This window comes from Rhinichthys klamathensis, unplaced genomic scaffold (assembly GCF_029890125.1).
Source record: "Rhinichthys klamathensis goyatoka isolate OS25496 unplaced genomic scaffold, OSU_Roscu_1.1 h1tg000523l_1, whole genome shotgun sequence".
Taxonomy (NCBI): Eukaryota; Metazoa; Chordata; class Actinopteri; order Cypriniformes; family Leuciscidae; genus Rhinichthys; species Rhinichthys klamathensis.
Genome location: NW_026607002.1, coordinates 670,188 through 690,221, shown reverse-complemented (window position 1 = coordinate 690,221; position 20,034 = coordinate 670,188). Strand labels below are relative to the sequence as shown.

Sequence of the window (20,034 nt, the reverse complement as noted above, 5' to 3'; positions counted from 1 at the left end):
ATATATTGCTGTGAAATGTATGTCAGATAATAAAAATACTCACTGTATGTAGGCCTATTTGTTCATGTTTAACTAAGGGATGAGTCTGAAACACGCCTTAAAATAATTCTATAAATTCATACAGTGCTAGTAGGGCTGTGCGATATGACGATATATATCGGATGGACGATATAAAAAGCCTATCGTTTCATATTATGCCATATCGTTTATATCGTGGTGTCGCAAAAAAACATTGTTTACGGCAAAAATTTGGATGACTGCAATCTTTCACGCCACCATGGGGATGCAGGCAGAAACGTGAATAACAGCATGAATGAAGGGGTGACAGAACCGGGTGTTTCCGAGCAGGAGAAGAACCAGCCAGAACAAACCGAGGAGCTCGTTCCTAAACGAGGGGCTAGATGGTTTGGTTAACTTTCTATTTGTTGTATTGACCATTTTAGGGTGGTTTGGATAAATAAACGCCAGTCTCAAATAGAGGCCTGGTCTGTTTTTTAGTTTCGGTTTGTATTTAATCTTCTAAAACCCGTCAGATCGTCTGTTTAAACCAGTTCTGTGGTGCAGATTGCGCGCATCTGGGCGGAGTTGTTAGCGCAAGCAGAGTTAGCGGAGGCCGGAGAGAGAATGAGATCGTTTTACAGGGTATAGCCTTCATTCTTTCTTGTTGATGTGTTTCGGGCAACAAGTTCATAGGCTCGATGGATATTACCAGTAATGTATTGTTCAGCCCATGGCTGTCACATCGTTTTTTTTCTTGTTTTTTTTCTGCCAATAATCTAAAAGCTATGGTTATATTAAATGTACAATTATCGTTATGTATATACTGACTTCACCCTGTGCTGCAACATACATTTAGTTGTACATTCATTTACAGAAATCAGCTGGTTGAATTCAAATTGATGCTGTTATCGGATTTTCAGGTGATATTCCCAATTCATTCAGTTAACGGACGCTCTGAGGTAAAGTGTTCAGACTGCAGACTAAGCAACGATTGTATTTAATTGTACAGTACTATCATAACATAGTACAGACATGATCTTAATTCCATAATGTCCTTAAACATAACAATTTGCTGGCCATAAACTGACAGCGCGCGTCCGGTGTGCGATACCTCGAGTTGCTATAGACACGGCGCGCGCGCTTCTCGTCCGGTGAGCGACCCCCTTTAGACATAATAAAGTAGCCTAGGCTAATTCTTAGATTAACGGATTTGTTAAACACATTTATAAATAAAACGTAATCTTCGTTATCTCTAGGCCTACACTAAATGAAAGGCCTGTCTCATAGACGCCTGCCTCAAATACAAGCCGGTGCAGTTCGGCGATTTGGGAAAATAAAAGCCCGGGCTATTATTTGAAGTTTTACAGTATATCGTGATATATATCGTTATCGGGATATGAGATGACTTCTATCGTGATATGAGATTTTGGTCATATCGCCCAGCCCTAAGTGCTAGTATGAATTGCAGCTGTATAGATACTGTACAGACCCAGGTATCGGATCAGTACTCGGTATCGGCCGATACCCTGAGTCCAGGTATCGGAATCGGTATCGGGAAGGGAAAAAGGGTATCGGAACATCTCTAGTACTAACGCTGTAGAACCACCAGCACTGGGAGAGTCTTCCAGAAGAACACAGACACACTCGCTTGTTGTAAACAACAGCACTCTTCAGAGACATCGACAACTGGTGCGTGCATCCGCTTCCGTGTTTATACCCGCGCTGCAGGGTGATGCAAATCTCACACGCCAATATGCATTGGCTCGTTTTTTCAATACTTGAAGATGACAGGCTCCCTAAGCGTGATCCTAATCAATCATAACGTACGACTACGACTATTTATTTGAACCTGAATACACGGACACACCAGACACACGTCAGCAGCGTCTTACGTCAGCAGCGTAACGTGAACGCGGATTGACAACAGAACCCGGAAGACAATACAATGCTGAATAAAGTCCTAGTTTTTGTTATTTTTGGCTCAAAATGTATTTTCGCTGCTTCAACACATTCTAACTAACCCACTGATGTCACATGGACTACTTTGATGATGTCTTTATTTCCTTTCTGGACAAGGACAGTATACCGTACATACATTTACAATGGAGGGACAGAAAGCTCTCGGACTAAATCTAAAATATCTTAAACTGTGTCCCGAAGATGAACGGAGGTCTTACGGGCTTGGAATGACATGAGGGCGAGTCATTAATGACATAATTTTCATTTTTGGGTGAACTAACCCTTTAATAAATGATTAAGTTAATTGTTCAGCTAGTTTATTTGTATTTTTTTATCTTATCATTAACTAAAATCTATGTAAAGTACAAGTTCATCACTTTATAATTGAGCCCCTAAAGGGACATGGAGTGAAAAAAATATGACGGGAGGAAAAATAATGAATAAATAAACAAACTAAAGTGAATAAACTAAAGTAATAAACTAAAAATTTTACATTTAAGAGAAGATTAAATGAAGTGCACAATATGGTCAGTGTCTGTGACAATACAATACCTGTTTTACAACAGCTGGTTGTAAATGGTAAAGTACAGAGCCCCCACGGGACATGGTGGTGGGAAAAAATCAGATGGGAGGGAAAATAGTAAGTAAATTCATTTGCGTTCACTCGCAAATATTTTGTGTTCCCCCCGAGAAACTTGAATGCAAAGTTTCCCTGTTGCATTACCACATACACGGACCATATGCACTTAATTTCATCTTCTCTTCCATTTTCAAGTTTTATTTAAACAAATATATACACACTTGATCAATGTTATAATGTTTAACCCCTTGATTTCAGGTAAATTAGTCACATAAGTTTTTATTTTTTATTTCTCATAGTCTCAAAATGTACAGTTTCTGAGTGAATTCATTATTCAAATTATTGAATATCAAATTATTTACTTGAAACAGTGCTTTTTCTTACTCCATAGACTAGATAATTGGGTGAAACTTTTCCCACATGAAGAGCACTGATGCGGCTTCTCTCACTGATGTGTGAACTCTCTCATGATCTTTCAAGAATGATGAATGAGAGAAACTCTGTCCACAGAGTGAACACTTGTACGGTTACTCTCCAGTATGAACTCTCCCATGAGCTTTCAAGGATTTTAAACAAGAGAAACACTTTCCACAGTGTGAGCACTTGTACGGTTTCTCTCCAGTATGAACTCTCTGGTGTGATTTTAAGATGCTGGATCTAGTGAAGGTCTTCCCACAGTCAAAGCACATATATGGTTTCACACCAGTATGAATACGTTCATGCTCTTTTAAAGTCTTCAGTTTTGAAAAACTCTTTCCACAAAAAGAACAAAAGTGAGATTTCACACCAGCATGAACATTAAGGTGTTCTCTTAAGCTAGACGAAAACACAAATGTTTTATCACACTGATCACAGCTGAACGACTTCACTCCAGTGTGAGAGAGCAGATGCTCTTTAAGAAAGCTCTTGCGATTGAAACTCTTTCCACACTGAGAGCATGTGAACGGTTTTTCTCCAGTGTGAATTCTCATGTGCTCATTCAAGCTTCCTTTCTGAACGAAACTATTTCCACACTGAGTGCATGTGAAAGATCCTTTGACTTCAGTTTTTCCAGCTCGTTTTTGTCTGAAAGTCTTTTCAGTCCTTGAAACAACTTTATTTTCATTTATGAAATGAGGTTTGTCTTCTTTCACTTCCTTTGGGTCTAAAATCAACAAATGAAATCCCCACAATTAAATTAAAGAAAGACAAATGAGAACAAAAGAAATATACAGTAAGTGAGCCTTAATTTAGCTCAAATCTAGTTTACAATCGAGTCTACTAGTATCTAGCTTTAGATGTATTGTCATATGTCAGTTTTCATCTTAATGTTCCTCATCAGTCATTAAAGAGAATGAAGGAAAACACCAACCTATTTGTTCCTCTGTATCTTCATCTTTTATTCTGCAGGGTTCTTCCTTAATCTCCATCTCTACAATAGTACGTCCGTAGTTTCTCCTGTAATTCCTCCTGCTTGCTTCTTCTCCTGTGGGAAGATGGGAATATTCCCCAGCATTTAAACTCTCATGAACGGCTGTGGGAGCTTCACTGACTGAAGGAGTGAATTGTGGTCGTTTTTGCTCATTTAGCAGATGATCATCACACTTACAATCACTCGAGATTATTCAGGTGCAAATATTTCACTCAAATAGTAATTTAAAAACAATTGCATTATTTTAGTTGTTTTACTTTAACTTCTATCATCAAGCTGATTTTTGCTCTTTCATGAGATATGGTTTATCCTAAAGTGAGATTTTTTTGTGAGATTTCTTTTCAAACACTTTCTTGCAACAGAACATCATCCAGACTGTAGGCTATAATGACTAACATCAAAAGAGTATTGCGTTTGTCTACTGTAAATAATTCTAATTTCATTAAGTATTTTAGTAATTTATCTTCTCAAAAGTGATGTTATTATCAAAAATTAGCTCTATATTTCCAGCACTGTTAAACTATTAATTCTTCAATTCAGTTCAGAGAGAGAATATTGATAAGGGTTGATTGCTGTAATCAGACATCGATTAAACGTGTCTGAAATAAACTATTCTTCTGTTATTCATATTGTGTTACACCTTGTGTTTACCAGGTTCAATTATCCATGCTACACAAAATATTGCTAAACACAACTAACAATCTCAACATGTTGTCAGTAGTAACGAGCTTAAGTTTCAGTGTAATGTACAACATTGGTTAATTTTAGGGTTAAGTATTCTAGGGTTTAATAATGTCAGAGTTAGATTATTTAAATAACCGCTACGACTCGTTTATACGTGTTTTTGATTCACTTAAATTAACCGGCTCTTAAGAGTCATTCGCTCGGGAATCAGACACTAGTCGAGCTCAATGACATGTATATAAGTTGACAGATTTAGATTTAACTCAATAAATAATAAAATAAATGTACTCACAGTCCGCTAAACAGCAGATAAGAATCTCTTTCTCTTCATGAATGAACCAAGATGGACTGGACTCAACAACAAGATCACGTGATTGAAATAAAAACAAATGTCGCCATCTAGAGGAACATCTGTGGCGCTGCCAAACTATTGTCACTCACGCATTTTATTCTGAGGATCAAAACGACACACAGATACTTTCCAAATATGAATTCTATTTAAAAACGTTATTTTCATTTGACTTTTACCATATTGTTGATCAAATTTCATGTCTTTAAAAGCTTAATTTATTTTAGTGTTAGCTCATATTTTAACCACTAGATGGCAGCTGTAAAACAGGTATTTTATTCACTGCACTTCCACAGACACTGTTCAGTTTTCTGATCTCAGTGGTGTGGATAAGTCCAAAGCCTTTTTTTTACAACAAAGTAAATTGGAAAAATATCCAGTCAAAACATTTGTATTTTCAAATATTGATTTATCACTGCAGAGTTAAATAACAACCATGAATACAATGTTGAAACCCTTTGATTACATGTAAACAAAAATAAATGTATTAAGTCACTCAATAAGAACAAGGTTATAACATAAATTGTAAACAAGATGTAAGTTGCTGGCTATAGATATGATACGCTAAGCTGCAAGAAATCACACAATTTCATTTATCCCAATATCAGACTATTTTAAGTGATGGATCTAAATGTGAACTTTGCTCACTTAGATAACTTTGGACAATGCTTTTTCTCATGAGTCTGTAGACTAGATGATCGGGTGAAACTCAATCCACATAAAGAGCACTTGTACGGTTTCTCTCCGGTATGAACTCTCTGGTGTTGTTTTAAGTCACCGTATCTAGAGAAGATCTTCCCACAGTCAAAGCACATATAAGGTCTCACACCAGTATGAATAATCCCATGCTTTTTTAAATGTTCCAGCAGTGAAAAACTCTTTCCACAAACAGAACACACATGAGGCTTCACATCTGCATGGATTTTCATGTGTCTTTTCAGGTGCTCTGCCACAATAAATGTCTTGTCACACTGATCACAGCCGAATGATCTTTTTCCTGAGTGAAACAGCATGTGAGTTTTGAGACTAGTTTCCCATGTGAAGCTCTTTCCACACTGACGGCATGTGAAGGGTTTCTCTCCGGTGTGGATTCTCATGTGATTCTTCAAGCTTGATTTAACTGTGAAGCTATTTCCACACTGAGAGCAGGAGCAAGAACATTTCTCTCCTCTTCTTTGAGTGTTTTGTTGAGGTTTCTGAAACTGATGGAGTTTCTCCTCCACTTCACTTTGTTCCATCAGATCTAGAACAAACATGTTAAACTAGACAATTTTTAAGATTGAAATAAAAGTAATCCATAGTCTAAAAGCAGAAATATTTAATCAAAACTTAACTAAAAAAAGACTAATGGAATCCAAAGAAATATTGAGTACATACAACACTATGTACATTTTCAACCTTCATAATATATTTCCAAGACCCTTTTGATGGCACATCGACTTAGGTTGAATGACACGTCTGCCATAGCCTGACGGGGTCTGTATTGCTTTTACTGGCACTACGTAACTTCGGGGTTCGGGTAGTAACCCAAGCACGAAAAAAAGAGCTACAAAATTCGACTGCTTTACGGCATACCTCACTTCCCCCACCACCCCCCACTTTCTCAAATTCGGACGTGAGAGCCCAACCATCGTTTGTTTGCCAGATGTTGTTGTCATGATGCATCATCTTCATCATGGCTGAAGCAGCAACTAAACCAAAGAAGGCGAAGATTTTGTCGGAGGAGACTGGAGAGAGAGAAAAAGGGAGAGTGACAGAATCAAAGGCCGGACGAGGATCGATATTGGTCCAGTGTTCGCTGGCTGGCGTGAGCTAAAGGAGGCAGTAGCGCAGGAAGTGGGGTGCTGCGGGGGCTGCAGCCCCCCTCGTCATAGCCACAGCCCCCCTGGTGGGGGCTGTGAACTAACATAGTATTGTACTAAAAAACGTGAAAAATAAATAAATAAATAGACATGCTATGTTTGATAATGTAGTGAGTGTTCAATACGGAGAAAATGAAATAAAGTTTGAATTTGTCATGCTTAGTTTTTTCCGATCAGAGCTTGAGCGGAGAGCGCATCTGAATATTACGCTCCGCTCGCTCATTCCGCTCAGGGTCGCGCGCTCAACCCAGAATGGCCTGCTGCTGGTCCGAAAATATGTGGAATAAGGGCTGCCTCCGACTAAAGTTTTTTTCTAGTCGACTAGTAGTTGTTCATTTTAGCCACTGTGGACATATGTGCAGAAATGCACATTTGATTAGGCCTACATAATCAGAGAGTAGCCTATTTCTTTTCGTTTTGAATAGTTTCGTTTAAAAGTAGACATTTCAAGCTAATAGATACCCTATATTTCTCAAATCTGTGAGGCACAAGCTGAGTTTCGGCGCTCTCCAGTTCACGTGCAATGCAAGTGATTCGCCGGCGCCTTACATTGTCTGCTATATATTTGCTTCTTATTTATTAAATACAGGCAATTGGTTGATAAAACATTGATCAAAATTAAGATACAATTTATACTAAACGAAAATCTTTTAAAAAGAGTCTTTCTACAAAAAAAAAACAACCTTAAGGTAAAAATCATGTATTACCCACTCCATGTGACATGTCTCCAGACATTTTGGGTATCTCATGATCTCATGTATCATATCTTTCTCACACTGCATGCTCACTTTCATAATCAAAATTGATTAAATAAAAAAATAACATTAGCCTATAATATTTAAACATACATATGAAACTAAATGTTTTCTTTAATGGCTACAACACATATACAGTACAGAGAAATGTCATGTCTTGTCGTCAGCCATAACATAATGACGTCGCATATTTTCCAACCCTCAGCCCCTCTCGCATGAAACAGCTTCCAGCGTGCCTGAAAGGAGGAGGAGGGGTGCCCGACCGATGCTGACTTGGCCGTCATGCTTTTGGACTAGTAAGTATATTGCTGCATACTATCTCTAGTTTTTCGAATTTGTTGTCTGCCTGGCTATTAGGGCTGTCAACGAATATTCTAAATTCGAATATATATTCGAATAGTTTTAAAAAACAGAAATTCGAAGGTGAAAATTAATATTCGAATCATGAGGAAAAACACGCCCGCGGTAGCAGAGGCGCGGCTGTCTGCTTTGCGAGTGGCAAAATTCTGAAGCTTAAAATGTAAAACGCATTTTCCAGCTGCACAGACACAGTGAGTGTCTGGCTCACTCATTGGCTGTGCTGCGTCAACTGCACATCCAATGGCACGGGCGCCTCCAACGTGTGCGCCAATGAGCTAGCATTACATCAGACACGTCAGAGCCCGCCAATGGGGGCGTGGCCAGACGCCCTCGAAATAGCCATAGTAGTAGGCTAGCAGCAGTTTACCACAGCACAGCTCGCTCGGAGCGTTCAATGTCGGTTCTATATACTGTAAAACTTCAATTAATGTTAATAATATTTGTTTCAATCACCGAATGAAGCCTGCTATATTTAGGACAAGAGTCGCGACCTTAAATTGCTTGCACAAAACTCTTGATCAGCACTCAACATTTGTTTATTGTTGTTCATTTAAACCGTTATGCGCAGAGAGTGTGAGGGCGAGAGAGAGAGAGAGAGAGAGCCTGCGAGTGCGAGCGAGAGTAAGGTCTGCGGTCTTGGCCATTAGTTGATTTACTTGATTTTGTGTAAGTTAATACGTTGTCAAATATGTTTAAACTTAAATAAACTACCTATACAAGTAGTTGTGTCTCTTTGTATTAATTTGTCCTGTTATTAACGTAATGCGCGTCATTGACAATATGCGCAACCAGATATTCGAATAGTTCGAATATATGTGTTTTTTATAGAGGGAATATTCGAACGTCATTTTTGAGCAATTTTGACAGCCCTACTGGCTATGTTACGGAAGCTGTCTGGTCCTCCATTTATCCTCATGAATCAATGCTAGTAGAATAGCGAATTATCAATCTGGTAGCTAGTGAACGCTAACATAGCCTCAGGCTATATAATGCAAATCGATTTTTCAAATTTGCAGATTCATCTATGGTAGCTTGATATTATAATATTGACGATATATGGCTATTACCCACCACACAAACATTGAATTGAATTATATCGATTCTGTAAAACATTCGCCAATAGGCTACTATAATGACGCTGGTTTGTAAACGTGAGCTACGCGATCTTTTGGTGTTTGAAAAAAATAAAACCCATTCAATTATATTCATATATGACATGCGGAAATATATGCCACTGTACCTGGGATGAAGACATTTCACACGCAACGCAGGCAGTCTGCCCAAGACGCGACAACTCCTTCTGCAGAGTTCGGGGGTATCGGCTTGTAAACAAATGTAACCGTGACAGATTTTAAGACAGTAGTAGAAGACAATACTGTTTCCCAACTGTAGGGGGACCCCGAGAGGAAAAGTTACATGCGTTACTTTAATATTGACTCTACTAATATCTAGTTTTAGATGTATTGTTATATGTCAGTTTTCATCGTAATGTAGAGACTTTAAGGATGAACCAAACACAAATTAATCTTTCCAATCTCTCATGGGATTCATTCAAATGGGATTCAGCATTTCGGATCTGAATACCACATTCCAAAGTCACAAGACTGGCTCCAAATTGTCTAGAAAACCCCCCAGAGAAGACTTTTATGGCCCCAGAGATAAGCCTAAACAGGAAGAACGTGTCACTGTTTTCATCCTTAAGCCAGACAAAGCTGCTCAAAAATGGTGAAACGAGGCCTGACCACCAAGGGGCCTGACCACCTTTGACCTCCCTCAGCATCACCACTGCTGAGCAGGACAGCGATGTAAAACAGACCACGCTTTCATGGAACGTGAGAGACTTACACAGACTTTACATATCAAATACATATTACATATCACATATCATTAAAACTCACGCAGAACAATGCTCAGTGGACTTATAATCAAACATCATAATTCTTGTTGTTCCTACAATTCATGTTTGTATTATGCTTAGATCACATATAAATCATGTAATTGTGATATAACTGTGTGTATGGATGAAAGAGTATCGTGCTTCCAATCAAAAGAATTGTATGCCCTTAATTCAAAAGGTGGCTTGTTTGAAATCTGTGTAAAATGTTTTGTATGATTATAATAATCTATAATGTTTAAACTGGGGTCTCTTGTTCTCTGCTAAGTGCTGGAACCCAAGCAGATCCCAGATAACGATAAATAGGAACTAGCTCCACCTCCTAAAATGATGCCATTGTCTCATTGGTCAGAATTCTCCAAAAGAGGTTGGACTAACTTTTAAGTTAAAGACCCCGACAAAGGAGTTAGAGAGAAAAAGAAATTCGGTTCAGAGAGCAGTTCGGGGTTGCCGTTCGGTTTTGAGTTCGGTTCGGTGTTGAATTAAGTTTTGCGCCTCTCTCTAGCAACAGCAAGAGAGTGTTCCTGTTCGTGCTTCTCTCTGAAAACAACAAAGAGCGTGTTCGCACGCTTCTACATCGACCAGACCAAATTAGACCAGCAGACAAATAACCCATCAAGATCGGGGTTGAAACAGCTCATTCAAGCCATCTAACTCGTCTTACTTTCATTTCTTCCTTTATTTTTTTTTTTCATAAAAGTCTCGGTTCAACGTTAAGTTGCTGCGAAGTTCGTTTAAACGTCTCTCCTGCAACGCGCTTCGAACTGTAAAGACTCTTATTCACCTGCCAATTACACGTGACCGGCTGTTCAGAAACTTCCATCCAGGCACTTCAAAGACAACCAGCCACACGGACCCGGCCGGGAAACCCCTTGGACGAAGCACCGCAAAAAGGGAACTCCCTAAGCAACGCAAAGACAAGCAAGTAGCAGCTACTCCAGACTCTAACTGAACTGGTGCTTTAAATGTAAATTGAATAACCTGTCTAAGAAACGAAGGTTTAAATTAATGCTTGGTGGTTCGTTCAGGTCATGTCTTACAAAGTGCATCTCACTCTGAAAACTCACTCTCTCTCTCTCTCTTCCTGTGCGCCTTGTATGAATGCGTGTGTGTGATTGTGTTTAGACCTTAGTTTTATGTGTTTAGAATAGTTAATAAAGTCGTCAATATATTTGAAAAGATATTTGCCTTGTGTTGTGCTTGCACATTTAATGTCTTGTACTGTCGATCTAAAGTTACCTTGCTAATACATAGTGTTTCACTATAGATTGGATATTTATATCTGTTGCCAAGGTTATAATTACGGCCCGTTCAAATGAACTCTAAACGAGTCATTTGCTCGGTTCCATAGTGATTCGGTCAAGATTCATTGCAAATCGATGAATCATTCCTTTTGAGCTAAATTGGCCTTCCGGCCCCCCTTAAATACATTTTATGTATATTATTATTGTGTGATTCGTTACAGTAATGTTCCTCATCAGTCATTAAAGAGAATGAAGGAAAACACCAACCTATTTGTTCCTCTGTATCTTCATCTCTCGTTCTGCAGGGTTCTTCCTCAATCTCCATCTCTATAGTTTCTCCTGGAGTAATTCCTCCTGCTTGTTAGGAAAAGTTTCTTCACCTGTGGGAAGAGTCAGACATGAATATTCAACAGTATAGAAAGATAAATCTTATTAGCCTGACTTTTCTGTCTCTGTCTCCCTGTTTTCTTCTTTCTTGTCTGTAAGGCTGCAGGTGTTAGATGTATATTTATCTGTTTTAATGTACACTCTATGTGTGTGTGTTTCTTGGAAAGCAGTCTGGAAAGGATCCCTTTTCTTTGTCTAGAAGAAAGTGCCCGAAAGGCTGTTCTGGGATGTGCGGTGCCTTCAGCCGGAGAGTGGCCATAAATTAACTTATTTTTATGTAGCTATTGTATATTCTCATTGACTGGCAGCTACACTCCCCGTCCCCTGAACCAAGAATAAAAGCTATTGTACGCAAGTAAAGTTTGGGAGGTTTTGTGAACGGATTGGCTTCATGTTCTCTTTCCATGAGCTCATGTCATTACACAATGAAAAACGAAAATTCTTAGAATGAGGCACAGGAAAAAATAAATAGAGATGAAATAATCTAACAGGTATTATAGAAGATGTGAGAATGTGGTCATTGAAGTTTATTGAAGTTATAACTTGTCATTTAACAGAATCTTAACCTTAGCATACTAGCCGTAAGCCTTGTTTACACTTTCGCCGGATACAGCACCGTTTAAACTCTAGTGACTCTCCACTCTCTAGTGATGGGAACACACATCCTAGCTACATACAAAACATTTGCAATTGGTTTGTAAACGGTATTATTATTACACATGTTCGGGATGTTCTCGCTGCATTTACACCGTTCTGACCAGCAGGTGTCGCCAGCGTGCGGCGCTTCGAGCGCTTAAAACGAGTTTATTCGGAGTACAAAAAGCTCCGTTTCTCCTATCATCACCACTACTTTTCTCCAGATTACTGCACACAATAGTTATAAATAAGTATGAATTGTATCAACGTAAAAACTAACTCACTATAGACGCCAGCTGAAGATTTCACCAAGATCTCAAGTAGCTGAGGGAACACTATTCGTCTTCATCTATTGTTGAATTAATGGCGGGTTGTGATTAAACACTCTGCCATCTACTGTGCTGGAGTGAGAAGAGAATTCAGTCTATGGGCCATTCTACAGATTTTGTTCAAAGTCAGATGGAAACATCTTGATTTTTTCCCCCTTTTTTCCACAAATTTTGTATGTATGCAAATTGTATAATACCCAAGGTTCACAATTCTATTAATTCTGCAGTTAATTCTTATATTGTATTTTCAGAAAGTTTTGGAATATTTTTCCTCTCCCCAAATTTGACACTACAGAAACCCAGTGATAAATAATTGAATACGGCGGCTTATATTTACCTATTAAGATTTTGTTAACATCTATCTTTTTTTTTTTTGTTGCTATTTTAGTCAAATGTTTTTACAGGTAAACCAATAACAATTTTAACAATATTTCTAGTGTAATTTATGAGATTTGTTGTATTTTAAATCCAATCTTTCTTTTTAAAAGGCATACTGTTTATCATACTGATTTCAGAGGTAAGGATTCATTAGTTTAAATATACATTGAACCAAACACTATAATAACATCTTAGTTGATAATTCATTATACTTATTTTTGTCAAAACATCCCATGTGTCGGTCGTGACTGCACATGTACGGTAGTGACAGTAATGTTTTGGTAGCGGCCACATTACACTACAGAATTTTAACTCACATAACTAAAACACTACTAAAACATACTAAAATACTAATAATTTGCATAACTGTACTCAAATTTTGTTTATATTTTCCCCAAATAAAGGATTATGTGATACCTTTTGTCACTGCCAAAACACTGATGACATGTTTCCTATGAAGACAAATTCTTTCCAAATATGAATTCTATTTAAGGACTTTATTTTCATTTGACTTTTACCATATCGTCCAGTAGCACCTCAATGCAGTACATGAGATCCACGGGGAGGAGTCGGATCAAGATCCAAGGGGTGGAGATGGGTAGGATTAGGGTTGGGTTTAGGGATTAGGGTTGGGTTTAGGGATCAGGGGGCGGAGTTGGGTAGGTTTAGGTGTATGTAAGGTGGGAGGAGTCGGATCTGGATCCGACTCCTCCCCGTGGATTTCATGTTCCGCAGTGAGGACCATCTCATATCGTTGATCAAAGTCCATGTACTTAAAAGCTTAATTTTAGTGTTAGTTTATATTTTAACCACTAGATGGCAGCTGTAAAACAGGTATTTTATTCAATGCACTATATGTCAAAAGCCATATTTTGAAAGAAAGTAAATTGAAAAAAAAACATCCAGTCAAAACATTTTTATTTTAAAATATTGATTTATCACTGCAGGGTTAAATATCCATCAATACAATGTATAACATAAATTGTAAACAAGATGTAAGTTGCTGGCTATAGATATATGATACGCTAAGCTGCAAGAAATTACACCATTTGATTTCTGAATATCAAACTATATTTTTAAGTGATGGATCTGAATGTAAACTTTGCTCACTTAGATAACTTTGGACAAGGCTTTTTCTTATGAGTCTGTAGACCAGATGATCGGCTGAAACTCTGTCCACATAAAGAGCACTTGTACGGTTTCTCTCCAGTATGAATTCTCTCATGTTGTTTTAAGGATCCTGACTGAGCGAAACTCTTTCCACAGTGTGAGCACTTGTACGGTTTCTCTCCAGTATGAATTCTCTCATGTTGTTTTAAGGATCCTGACTGAGCGAAACTCTTTCCACAGTGTGAGCACTTGTACGGTTTCTCTCCAGTATGAACTCTCTGGTGTGATTTTAAGTCGCTGTGGGTAATAAAGGTCTTCCCACAGTCAAAGCACAAATAAGGTCTCACAATGTTGTGTATTTTTAGGTGCCTGTTTAATTTGTCAAGTCGAAACCAACTCTTTCCACAAACAGAACACACATGAGGCTTCACATCTGCATGAATTTTCATGTGTCTTTTCAGGTGCTCTGCCACAATAAATGTCTTGTCACACTGATCACAGCCGAATGATCTTTTTCCTGAGTGAAACAGCATGTGAGTTTTGAGAATAGTTTCCCGTGGGAAGCTCTTTCCACACTGACGGCATGTGAAGGGTTTCTCTCCGGTGTGGATTCTCATGTGCGTCTTCAAGCTTGATTTAGTTGTGAAGCTCTTTCCACACTGAGAGCAGGTGCAAGAACATTTCTCTCCTCTTCTTTGAGTGTTTTGTTGAGGTTTCTGAAACTGATGGTGTTTCTCCTCCACTTCATTTTGTTCCATCAGATCTAGAACAAACATATTACATTAGACAATTCAAGACTGAAAAAAAAGTAATCTATACTCTAAAAGCAGAAAGATTTAATCAAAACTTAACTAAAGAAAGACTAATTGGATCCAAATAAATATTGAGCCTCAATTTAGCAAAATTATAGTTTAATATTGAGTCTACTAATATCTAATTTTAGATGTACTGTTAAAGGGCAGTTTTCATCTTAATGTTCCCCATCAGTCATTAAAGAGAATGAAGGAAAACACCAACCTATTTGTTCCTCTGTATCTTCATCTCTCGTTCTGCAGGGTTCTTCCTCGATCTCCATCTCTAAAGTTTCTCCTGGAGTAATTCCTCCTGCTTGTTAGGAAAAGTTTCTTCACCTGTGGGAAGAGTCAGACATGAATATTCAACAGTATTGAAAGGTAAATCTTATTAGCCTGACTTTTCTGTCTCTGTCTCCCTGTTTTCTTTCTTTCTTGTCTGTAAGGCTGCAGGTGTTAGATTTATAATTTATCTGTTTTAATGTACACTCCATGTGTGTGTGTTTCTTGGAAAGCAGTCTGGAAAGGATCCTTTTTCTTTGTCTAGGAGAAAGTGCCCGAAAGGCTGTTCTGGGATGTGCGGTGCCTTCAGCCGGAGAGTGGCCATAAACTAACTTATTTTTATGTAGCTATTGTATATTCTCATTGACTGGCAGCTACACTCCCCTGAACCAAGAATAAGCTGATGTAAACAGGAGGTTTTGTGAACGGATTGGCTTCGTGTTCATGATTCTCTATCCATGAGCTCATGTCATTCAATGATGAAAAAGGAAAATTCTGAGAAATAAATAGAGATAAAATAATCTAACAGGTATTATAACAGGTGGGCGAATTTGGTCATTTCTGTTTTGGTGAAGTATAACTGGTCATTTAACAGAATCTTAACCTTTTTAGCATACTAGCCTAGCCGTAAGCCTTGTTTACACTTTTGCCTGATACAGCACCGTTTAAACTGTAGTGACTCTCCGCTCTCTAGTGATGGGAACACACATCCTAGCTACATAGAAAACATTTGCGATTGGTTTGTAAACGGTATTATTTCACATGTTCGGGATGTTCTCACTGCATTTACACCGTTCTGACCAGCAGGTGTCGCCAGCGTGCGGCGCTTCGAAAGAGTGAATCATTTCGTGATATTATATTGGGAATAGGCTACAAAAATCTCCGTTTCTCCCATCATCACAACTTTTCTCCAGACTACTGCACACAACAGTTATAAATAAGTATGAATTGTATCAACATAAACACTAACTCACTATAGACTCCAGCTGAAGATTTCACCAAGATCTCTGAGGGAACCATACGAGGGAACACTATTCGTCTTCATCTATTGTTGGATTAATGGCGGGTTGTGATTAAACACTCTGCCATCTACTGTGCTGGAGTGAGAAGAGAATTCATTTTGTAATTTATTTTTAATTTGGTATAAATGCAAATTGTATAGGCTAATATCCAAGGGAAACATAGTAATTGTGAAGTTAATTCTCATATTGTATTTTCAGAAAGTTTTGGAATATTGTTCCTCCCCTCAAATACCGAAACACAATAATAAATCATTTTATAAGGCGGCTTATATTGACCTATTAAGATTTTGTTAACATCTACCTTGTAAATACATTTTTTTGCTATTTTAGTAAAACAGTTTTCTAAATCAATAATATTTTGAATCCAATCTTTCTTTTTAAAAGGCATACTGTTTATCATAATGATTTCAAAGCTAAGGATTCATTAGTTTAAATATACATTGAACCAAACACTATAATAACATATATAATAACATATAATTTATTGTTAATTCAATATACTTCTTCTTCTTCGATAGATTTTATTTGGCAGTTTGCAATCATTGTGCATTACCGCCATCTACTGGACTGAGGAGTGATCACATTGGGACATCATAAAAAAAAATATATATATATATATATATATATATATATATATATATATATAATAATTAAATAAATAAAAACCTGCTTCAGCTGGCGCTGCGTGTTCAGTTCTTCCAGCTAAAAAAACAACAACTAAATTCTACTTGCTAATTGGGTTTCTTTAAGAAAAGTTATAACCGCCCTAACTGTGGACTGTGTGCTGGTTATACTCAATAAATTTTTAATTGTTAATTCTTTCTTTACCGCTCTCTTCATATTTTCCCTTTCTCTGGTGTATTGTATACAATCTATCAGTATGTGTTTTACATTTTCTATTGCTCCACAATTTGTACATACTCCAGTCTGATGTTTCCCTATAGTATGTAATCCACTATTTAAACTTGTATGTCCCATCCTCAGTCTAGTAATCCATGTTTCCTCCTGCCTTTCCAATCCACTGATTTTACTAGCTGTAACCTCTTTGTGTATGTTATATAAATGTCTGCCTTTTCCCTCCTTATCCCATCTCTCCTGCCACATTCTGTTAATTTTGTCCTTAATAATACTTTTAATTTCTGACCTACTTAATTTGATATCCAGTTCAACCAGTTCTGATGTAACAGCTTCCTTCGCCATCATGTCTGCCTTCTCGTTCCCCTCTATTCCCCTGTGTGCTGGAACCCATATAAACCCTACGCTTATGCTCTGTTGGTTTATTTTAAAAATGAGTTGATTAATTTCATCTAATAGATCCGGTCTACATTTAGTCTTTCCACTCTGAATGCATTCTAGTGATGACATTGAGTCTGAACAGATGATCACCTTATTGGGTTTAACTTCTTCCACCCATTGTAAAGCCAGAATTATTGCTACCATTTCTGCTGTAAAAATGGCCAGAAGGTCTGTTGTCCTTTTTTTAATATTAACATTATATTTTAAAATGTGAACTGCAACCCCTGTTTTCCCATTCTGATCTTTCGATGCATCTGTAAAAATTTGAACTGTGTCATCATAATTTATATCAATATATTTCTGAACGTTTTGATATATCCCTGATTTAATTATTCAATTCAATTCAAATTTATTTGTATAGCGCTTTTCACAATACATATTGTTTCAAAGCAGCTTTACAGAAATTGCATTTCAGAAATGTACATAGAAGAATATAGTTAGTTAATCATCATGTATTAATTTAGGGCATAACATATCGCCGGCGTTGAGTCGTCTCTTTACTGTCATGGTGCAATGGATCACAGGAAGCAAATGCGAGTGAATAATCTTTATTGTCTCAGTCCACGGCAAAAGCCAGCAATGGTGACGCAGGGACTGGATGGTCAACTCGGTGAGTGAAGACAGACGGTGCGAAGAATCCACGGTGAACGGAGAACACACTCTAGGCACGAAAACACTCCACGGAACACGACACGATCAGGAACAGGAACCAGACAGGGACACACCAAACAAAGATCTGACAAGGATGAGAGAACAGCGGTGAGTATAAGTAGTGGTGATGATCAACTGCAGCTGGTGATGTGATGATGAACAGCTGGAGCGGATCAGGTAATGCCATACAGACACGCCCCTCACACACGTGCGTTCATACAACAACGTAAACACGAGACAAGAAGGAACAGAGAAATTGTCTACCGTGACAGTACCCCTCCTCCTAAGAACGCCTCCTGGCGTTCTCAGACTCCCTTACCTGTCGATTGTAATCATCGATAAGAGAGTGATCCAGAATGTCTCTAGCAGGAACCCAACTTCTCTCCTCCGGACCGTAACCTTCCCAGTCCACCAAGTACTGGAACCCGCGTCCCCTCCGTCTAGAGTCCAGGATGCGATTGACCGAATAGGATGGTTCCCCATCTACGAGTCGCGGCGGTGGGGGAACCGGGACTGGCGGATTAATGCGAGCATAAAACACGGGTTTGACTTTGGATACATGGAACACGGGATGAATTCTCTTGTACGCAAGAGGAAGTTTAAGGCGGACTGCCACCGGACTAACAATCTTGGTGACAGCAAACGGGCCAATAAATTTGGGAGCAAGTTTATTCGAGACGGACCGGAGAGGAATGTTCTTGGTAGAAAGCCACACTTTGGAACCGACGACGTATACGGGAGGCCTCCGCCGGTGGCGATCGGCCTTGGCCTTGGTGCGAGCTCCCACTTGGAGTAGAGTCTCACGGGCTCTAGTCCAAGTGCGCTGACACCTCTGGACAAAGGCGTGAGCGGAGGGGACCGCGACTTCGGATTCCAGACTAGGAAACATTGGTGGCTGGTAACCTACACTACACTCAAACGGAGATAGGCCCGTAGATGACACTGGTAACGTATTGTGGGCGTACTCCACCATAGACAGTTGCTGACTCCAAGAGGAAGGGTTCTTGGAAACCATACATCGCAACATTCTTTCCACATCTTGGTTGGCTCTCTCAGTCTGACCATTGCTCTGGGGATGAAATCCAGAGGACAAACTAACAGTCGCCCCCAGTAATCTACAAAATTCTCGCCAAAATTTGGACACAAATTGGGGACCCCTGTCAGAAACCACGTCCATCGGGAGGCCATGTAACCGAAAGACGTGATCTACGACAGTTACCGCTGTCTCCTTAGCTGAAGGTAATTTGGGTAAGGGGATGAAATGTGCTGCCTTCGAGAATCGGTCCACCACAGTTAAAATCACTGTGTTACCCTGAGAGGGTGGGAGGGCGGTAATAAAATCTAGAGCGATATGGGACCAGGGTCTCGAAGGCACCGGCAGCGGCTGAAGTAACCCATCTGGAGGTCGATTGGAAGACTTACCAATGGCACAAACTGAGCAAGCCAAAACAAAATCGTGAACGTCGCGAGCCATACGTGGCCACCAAAACCGTTGCTTGACTGAAAAACCAGTGCGATTAACTCCTGGGTGACAAGCAACGTTGGAATTGTGGCCCCACTGGATAACGTCTGACCGTAATCCCTCCGGCACAAACAAACGATTCGGTGGGCACCCGGGCGGAGGCGTTACCCCTTCTAAGGCTCTCTTGACCTTCGCTTCGACCTCCCATGTGAGTGTTGAGACAAATCTGGTCTCAGGTAAAATACACTCGGGAGTAGACGGGCGTTCGGAAAAATCAAATATGCGAGATAAAGAATACGGCTTGATGTTCTTAGAACCCGGACGGTAAGATAGAGTAAAATCAAATCGACCGAAAAAAAGCGCCCACCGAGCCTGCCTGGAGTTCAATCTTTTGGCAGTTCTGATGTATTCTAGATTCTTGTGATCAGTCCAGACGATAAAAGGTACCCCCGACCCTTCTAACCAGTGTCGCCATTCTTCCAATGCCAACTTGACTGCCAACAACTCTCTGTTACCAATGTCATAATTGCGTTCGGCTGGGGATAATCGATGTGAAAAAAACGCGCAAGGATGCACCTTGTCGTCCACAGGT

General features: G+C 39.1%; 2 protein-coding genes across 2 annotated transcripts; both read right to left on the bottom strand.

Moving 5' to 3' along the window:
- Window positions 1-3,000: 3,000 nt before the first annotated feature.
- Window positions 3,001-4,108, bottom strand: LOC130073090 (gastrula zinc finger protein XlCGF7.1-like). Its single transcript, XM_056238523.1, has 2 exons — window positions 3,891-4,108; window positions 3,001-3,683 (listed from the first exon to the last, which is right to left on the bottom strand). Exons 1-2 carry the CDS (start codon window positions 3,946-3,948, stop codon window positions 3,067-3,069), a joined length of 675 nt encoding a protein of 224 aa, XP_056094498.1. The 5' UTR covers window positions 3,949-4,108; the 3' UTR covers window positions 3,001-3,066.
- Window positions 4,109-5,605: 1,497 nt separating this feature from the next.
- On the bottom strand, window positions 5,606-15,013 carry LOC130073126 (zinc finger protein 239-like). Its single transcript, XM_056238557.1, has 4 exons — window positions 14,956-15,013; window positions 14,472-14,701; window positions 13,982-14,219; window positions 5,606-6,103 (listed from the first exon to the last, which is right to left on the bottom strand). Exons 1-4 carry the CDS (start codon window positions 15,011-15,013, stop codon window positions 5,628-5,630), a joined length of 1,002 nt encoding a protein of 333 aa, XP_056094532.1. The 3' UTR covers window positions 5,606-5,627.
- Between the last annotated feature and the right edge of the window lie 5,021 nt (window positions 15,014-20,034).

What these genes read in the sequence shown, in the direction of transcription:
- LOC130073090 (XM_056238523.1), bottom strand. Translation starts at nt 3,948, where the DNA reads ATGGAGATTAAGGAAGAACCCTGCAGAATAAAAGATGAAGATACAGAG. An exon ending in AGATACAGAGGAACAAATAG is followed by an intron (nt 3,684 to 3,890) that starts GTTGGTGTTTTC and finishes TGTTGATTTTAG; the next exon opens with ACCCAAAGGAAGTGAAAGAA.
- LOC130073126 (XM_056238557.1), bottom strand. Translation starts at nt 15,013, where the DNA reads ATGGAGATCGAGGAAGAACCCTGCAGAACGAGAGATGAAGATACAGAG. An exon ending in AGATACAGAGGAACAAATAG is followed by an intron (nt 14,702 to 14,955) that starts GTTGGTGTTTTC and finishes TGTTTGTTCTAG; the next exon opens with ATCTGATGGAACAAAATGAA. An exon ending in GAGTTTCAGCCGATCATCTG is followed by an intron (nt 6,104 to 13,981) that starts GTCTACAGACTC and finishes ATAGCTTCACAG; the next exon opens with TTAAATCAAGCTTGAAGAAT.